The 6574-nt window shown below is 35.6% G+C and overlaps 3 protein-coding genes across 10 annotated transcripts in view; 2 read left to right on the top strand and 1 right to left on the bottom strand.

The window, feature by feature from the left end:
- Positions 1 to 1815: 1815 nt before the first annotated feature.
- LOC100184601 (methyltransferase-like protein 5) lies at positions 1816 to 3597 on the top strand. 5 transcript variants are annotated; one of them, XM_002125221.5, is made up of 6 exons: positions 1816 to 2034; positions 2106 to 2249; positions 2527 to 2623; positions 2798 to 2868; positions 2950 to 3084; positions 3155 to 3597. In XM_002125221.5, exons 1-6 carry the CDS (start codon positions 1935 to 1937, stop codon positions 3250 to 3252), a joined length of 645 nt encoding a protein of 214 aa, XP_002125257.1. In that variant the 5' UTR covers positions 1816 to 1934; the 3' UTR covers positions 3253 to 3597. The 5 variants fall into 5 exon arrangements, with proteins under 5 accessions (XP_002125257.1, XP_018666838.1, XP_004225823.1 ...); XM_018811293.2 differs by having other exon boundaries at positions 2950 to 3597; XM_004225775.4 differs by having other exon boundaries at positions 2798 to 3084.
- LOC100182238 lies at positions 2650 to 5131 on the bottom strand. Of its 3 annotated transcripts, none has more exons than XM_009859673.3 (4): positions 4989 to 5131; positions 3774 to 4003; positions 3608 to 3710; positions 2650 to 3525 (listed from the first exon to the last, which is right to left on the bottom strand). In XM_009859673.3, exons 2-4 carry the CDS (start codon positions 3994 to 3996, stop codon positions 3384 to 3386), a joined length of 468 nt encoding a protein of 155 aa, XP_009857975.1. In that variant the 5' UTR covers positions 3997 to 4003; positions 4989 to 5131; the 3' UTR covers positions 2650 to 3383. The 3 variants fall into 3 exon arrangements, with proteins under 3 accessions (XP_009857975.1, XP_002125523.1, XP_026689379.1); XM_002125487.5 differs by having other exon boundaries at positions 5001 to 5126; XM_026833578.1 differs by lacking the exon at positions 4989 to 5131 and having other exon boundaries at positions 3774 to 4112.
- A 718-nt stretch (positions 5132 to 5849) lies between these two features.
- The window catches only part of LOC100186995 (enoyl-CoA hydratase, mitochondrial), an 8836-nt gene continuing 8111 nt past the window's right edge, over positions 5850 to 6574 (top strand). The window contains exon 1 of one of the 2 annotated variants that reach the window (XM_002124984.5): positions 5850 to 5867. The gene's annotated coding sequence lies outside the window, so the exon portion shown is untranslated. Of the gene's footprint in view, positions 5868 to 6059; positions 6078 to 6574 lie in introns of those variants that run through there. The other variant, XM_026833576.1, reaches the window with a different exon arrangement.

Raw genomic sequence — 6574 nt, 5'->3', positions numbered from 1 at the left:
CACAGTACTATACACTTATACTTGATCGAAGTTTTATTATTAAAAACTTTAAAACACGAACAATGTAACTTTTAAAACGAAAAATGTAAATATTAGACATGATGTGTCTTTTAGTTAGCGTGTTAGGCTCTTACGTATTCGGACAAGCCCTCAGTAGCGCGATCCCACGTTTGTTTCCGTTTTAGCAGAACGATAATTAAAGGACTTGCGAATTACGTGTCCATTTTCATCATCATGTTTTATTTCCTATGCACCTTTTGTTTCAGCGATGACGTGCGAAGCAAGAATGTAATTTCTATCACCGAAAATTGCCATCTTTATGCCTTAAAGACAGACAATATCTTCCAATTTTTTCACAAGTTCTGTTTCACACACGCATTTTGGTGGCTCTTGCATAAGGAAAGCTCCCCTTTCAAGAAATACTCACCGGGCCCCCCACCGGGCGTGTTTTAGTATGACTCGTAACACCGGGCCCTCACCGGGTCCCACCGGGCCCCGCACCGGGCGTGTTTTAGTATATTTTTTCCACCGGGCCCCGCCGGGCGTGTTTTAGTAGGACCCACTGTAATAACAGAAATCAAAGTAAAAACACAAGGTGTTCATGATTATGGGGCTTTCCCTATTACTCAATAATGCGTACTCACAGAAATAAAAAAGAATAGAACGCGCATCTCTAATTTCGGCCAGAGTCGTAAAAACACTCTCTCTATGGCTCTGATTTCGGTAGAGAGCATGGAACCATAGATAATGTATTATCTATGATGGAACACTCTCTCTTTTCGCGGGTCGTTGCCGTTTACTATTGTCAAAGCATATATACTAAGTATATATACTTTGACTAAGTATATATACTAAGTATTGTCAAAGCATATATACTTAGTATATATGCTTTGCTATTGTAGTCAATGAAATCGATGGCGTTTTATGTACTTTTTCTTCGTTTTTTAAATTATAGGGTAAACAACTATTTTCTAATACAGTATGTATTTCTAACAAACCGTTTGTTTGAAGAATTTTAAGTAAATTTATTAAATAATTAAATTTCCCAAACAAGCAGTAAACTGTAAGCGTTAACCTACTAAATAACCAAACTGGCCTAATAAACTTGAATAGTTGGTGTAGGTTTTAAAATAAACAGCTAAAACCTCCCAAAAATACTATGCGCCTATCTTTTACAATGGAGACCAAGCGAAATGGGGATGCAGTTGGCGGTCACGTGAATAGAAAAAATAATATATCACGGGTTTGGGCATCTGCGCGTTCTACTCTTTTTTAGTTTTGTGCCTGGATTTAAATGACTGCAATAGTAAACACATGGGACTATGCAAAGAAGACGGAAATTTTTTTCCGCTAGAGGCGGTAATTATTTAAATTAAAAAATACGGAAAAACGAACAAAACAGCACTACAAAATGTTAATAAGTGTAAAACAAATTAATTAAATAATAAAAATAGCTTTCAAAATACATAAAACACTAGTAAAGAACATATTTCCCACATTAGGTCGGTTATATACGCTCTTTCGTTGTGGTTACTGATGTCGAGTCTGTGGTGTAGCGGTTTGCGTTCGGTCGTAAACTCTCTTTGTTTCATTTTTACCGGGTTCGAGTCCCGCACAGTGGAATACTTTTTTATATTTTTTTTTCAAGTTTTTTTTTTGTTTGACGAGTTTGGGGTTAGGGGTTAGTGTTAGGGGTTTATATCTTATGTGTATAAACCGTGAAACTAACTGCTCCTCATAAAATAGAGAAACGAATTTGTCATCGCCTCCTAGCGGAAATTTTTTTCCGTCTTCTCTGTATAGCTCCATGTATAGTAAACGGGACCGCCTCGCGAAAGAAAGAGAGTGTATCAGCTCTCTCTGTTACCGACATTGTAGATGCGCGTTCTGATATATTTTATTTCTGTGGTCGTAAATCATAATACAAATGTAAAATGAAATTACGACAACTGGAAATAGCACTTGAAGATGCTAAACCGTTTCAAGAACCAAAGATACAGCTGGAGCAGTATGTTACCACGCCGCATCTAGCAGGTAAGCTGTAAGTACGTTGATTTCCCATTTACAATTTGGGCGGATCAGTTAAACGTCTAATGTAAATTTAGCATGTTTGCTTCACACGGCGGAAACTCAGTTTGGAGATATTTGTGGTAAGAACGTGTGTGACCTAGGATGTGGTTGCGGAATTCTATCCATTGGATCATCCCTTTTGGGTGCCAACCATTGCTTAGGAATTGACATTGATGAAGGTTTGTAGTAACACTGATAATGATGGTTAATGTTATTTCCTAGTTGAATTGGATAGTTGCCATTCGGAAGTTTTGTTCAAAACACCGGTTTTTAAATACAGCATTTCCAAATTAACGTTGTTGTTCACATATTGTACAGATTTAAATCTGTTTATTAACTTAAATTTTAAGGCTGTCATGTCATGTATGTTTAGGATTTGAAGCACTTTGACTAATGGAAATTGGACAACATATGCTGTCTTAATTTATATTGCGCTAAATTTTACATTATTACTAGATGCTCTTGAAATCTTTCAGTCAAATTGTGAAGCATACGAACTTAATAATGTTGTTGAATGTATTCAAGCAGATATTGCAAGATTTTCACCGTCCCGGTAAAATATTGTGACATTCTAATGTATAATTTTGTGACAATTCTTTATTAATACCAATTTTGTGACAATACTTATGAACTTGTGACAATACTTAAGCACTTATTTTGTAAGCTACTCTAAATGATTATATAAAAATTGATCTGCACAACAAATAAAATGTTTATTTAAATTTAGGAACATGATTTTGGCCAAACGGTTTGATACAGTTTTGATGAATCCACCATTTGGGACGAAGTCAAATAAAGGTTCTATTGTGTGTCACATACATACAATATATATATATATATATATATATAAAATGCAAAATGTTAAATTTTCCATTATAGGAATAGACATGGAGTTTCTACATGCAGCATCTATATTAGCTTCACACGCTGTTTATTCATTGCATAAAAGCTCTACAAGAGCACACATTGTTAAAAAAGCAAATGATTTTGGGATGCAAGCACAGGTAGTGGCAGGTAAAACAATTATTACATGTGAATTAATAACCTCGATTTATGATATTGATATATCAACATTTTCTTTCAGAAATGAGATACAATTTAGAATCTTCATATAAGTTTCACAAAAAGAAATCAAAAGATATTGAAGTGGATTTCATAAGATTTACAATTACCACTGGGTAATTGGGAACGAAGCAAATCAAAAATGATTCTTGCTGAAAAGACACAGTACCATTTTCAAAACAAGAAAAATTAAGTTATGATTGTCAAACTGGAAATATTTGCACTTACACAATTCCAATGCCATGAGATACCTAATATAATGTTGCATTTGATGATTCAGTTGCAACGAGTGACCAAACCAAGTAACTTGTAGCAATGGAAACCATGAAAGGTGTAAGTGATGCTAGACCCAATTTTTTCGGACTTGTTGGTGAATTGGGTGGTGATTGCAATCTGCAGTTAACACTGTTGTAATTACATTTAAGAATTATTCTGTGGAAGTAAACAGAAAATTATTGAGTTAAATGGTTGTTACCTTCCACGTGGAGAAGTTGGTGATAAAGGGGTAGGTGGAAAACTTCCAACATTCAACCAATTAAAGTAGGTTAGTGCCCAGCATACAAATAAGGTTGCGAATCCTGCATAGGTGTGTGCATTAGGAGGTTATTAATTACTATTATTTTATACGGCAAACGTGATACCTGACAATCCTCCAGCAATTAGCGGATGCATTTCCAATACAAATTTAAGCAAAAAGTGTTTTTCTGGTGCTATGCCTAATTCCGTGGTGTGACTGCCGTATAGTACCAATCGGACGAACCATTGAAGAAACAGAAGAGCAATAAAACAACACGCTACAATAAACGACAATTTCGGTCGTGAATTCGAGAAATCGTCTTCATCCTCCTCATATTTATCCTCCATAACGCGCCTGAAAATTTTTGTTGAAAATTATGACTTGGCAAAATCTCAGTTAAACAACAGTGCTTCCCGATGATACTGTAATAAAGCAAAGTCGTTTTAAGATAATAAAGCAAAGTCGTTTTAAGATAAATCAAAAGACGTAACTAAACAAAATTCATAAATTGTCAATACAGTTAGTTCTGTGGTATAAGTGAAGCGAATATAAAGTAATAGAATGGTGGTTTTGTTTGAAAAAATATTAGTAAAACATTTGAAAACATGCATGATTCGACGTTGCTTTGCCGACCCCTGCCAGGCAACACATTTTTGTCGACCAGAAACCGGACCGACCAAAGTTAGTATAGACAAAAGAGTTTAAAACACATGGAGCTATACAGAGAAGACGGAAAATTTTTTCCGCTAGGAGGCGATGACAAATTCGTTTCTCTATTTTATGGGGAGCAGTTAGTTTCACGGTTTATACACATAAGATATAAACCCCTAGCACTAACCCCTAACTCCTAACCCCAAACTCGTCAAACAAAAAAAAACTTGAAAAAAAAATATAAAAAAAGTATTCCACTGTGCGTGACTCGAACCCGGTAAAAATGAAACAAAGAGAGTTTGCGACCGCACGCAAACCGCTACACCACACGACGACAATAAACATAACGAAAGAGCGTATATAACCGACCTAATGTGGGAAATATGTTCTTACTAGTGTTTTATGTATTTAGAAAGGTATTTTTATTATTTAATTAATTTGTTTTACACTTATTAACACTTTGTAGTGCTGTTTTGTTCATTTTCCCGTATTTTTTAATTTAAATAATTACCGCCTCTTGCGGAAAAAATTTTCCGTCTTCTTTGTATAGTCCCATGTGTTTAAAACCAGGTTTTAATCTCTTTGGTATAGACCAGGTTAGGAAACGGATTGTAAAACAACGAGTCTTTTTTTGCGCTTAAATAGGATTTCTACTAACGCGATATTGTACCACAATAATAAAACCAACCTAAATATTCACCTTTTATTGAACAGTCCGAGTCCGCCGATTAAAGAAGCACCATGCGAAGGTAATACTGCCGCTGGTGACCAGTGAAAATTTTGGTTTCAAAATGTTCCTTATGTCTCCCTGTTATTCGCTGTATAATATTTTTTTAAAAAAAACTTTGGCGTTCGTGTCGAAAACAAGAGATCACAAATCTAATGAATTAGCACGTTTTAAACTAATTAGCATACGATAGTAGAGTCGGGGAAGATGTGTCACCTTCAACACATAATATCCAAATAGCCTGATCGTGTTTTAAACAATTAACAACGGTCTGTGGAAGTCGTGAAGATACAGTTTTATAATTCATTAAATGTTCTTTGTTTACTACCAAATGAAAAGAAAAAACAAAATGAAAAGGTGTCCCAGGCTCTACCTCCACCCTGCTATATTAATAAATCCTTTTACTACAACGGTCGACTACGCTCGATCAAAAACAAATCTAAAGTAACCAACAAAACGGGTTCTAGTCGCCATTGGTGACTGTGGAGCAGTAGGTTAGAAGTTAATTTAACCCGGGGGATTTAAAATTATTTTAATAAAAAACCCCCGGGGGGGGTTATTAAAAAAGGGGAGTAGTGCATTTAATGCGTCCCCACTTAAATGCTAATAGTTTGATTCAGTCGTGAATCGTTGTGTGGATACAACTACATGTGCCGTCGTTTCCCGCCAAACTGCCAGACAGTGTTTCCGCTATGTAAAGTGCATCAGGAAAGTCATCGTTAATTAATCGCTCATCGTGCGGTTTTAAATCTGAAAATTCAGTCTAAAAATTTTAAATATATATTATGATTTGATTTCAATCAAGAGAATAAAAAATAAATGCTAGAATTGAAAATTGAGGTAAGTGCGGAAAAAAGTCGTCCAAAAAACAACAACAACAACAAGAACAACTGTTCGACGAAAAGGGATCTATATGACCACTAACGTGCTCAATAACTTTAAAAATGCGCGAAATCGTGCTGCGTCACCGTATTTTCCATACGAGCCGTCAAATGTTTGATTATTACGTCAAAGAATGCGTATTACCACCTTTGATTATTACGTTACGGAGGACGTAATTTGTTTGTTTGTTTCTTTTAGGGATTATGGTTGGGTTAAGGGTTAGGGCTTGGGGTTTTTCCTAGCAGAAACTAGTGTGAAAACAAGATTATAACGTGCTGTAACCATAGACAACTTATAAGTTGTCTATGCTGTAACGAACGAAATATGTCACTACTGTGACGTAACATATCGTTATTGTGACGTAATAAATCGTTAACCTTACGCAAGTCAGGCGAATTACGGCGACGAAGCACGTTTTCGCGCATGTTCAAAGTTATTTTTGGACACGACCGCTCGAGTTTTTTTGAAAAAAAAATTATACAGCGGGTATCAGGAAGACGTAAGGAACATTTTAAGACCAAAATTTGAACTGCTCACCAGCGGCAGTATTACCCCATGCGAACAACCTGACGACCGTCAATCATTTTATTTAATTCACTACGTAGTTACTTTCTGTTAAAGAGATTGTTTTTAATGTTTTTGCTGTCTGTTTCCTATAAGACTAA

The sequence above is a fragment of the Ciona intestinalis genome, chromosome 3 (assembly GCF_000224145.3).
Source record: "Ciona intestinalis chromosome 3, KH, whole genome shotgun sequence".
NCBI lineage: Eukaryota > Metazoa > Chordata > Ascidiacea > Phlebobranchia > Cionidae > Ciona > Ciona intestinalis.
Note: the sequence above shows the minus strand (reverse complement) of the source record. Positions and strands in the feature narration are given on the sequence as shown.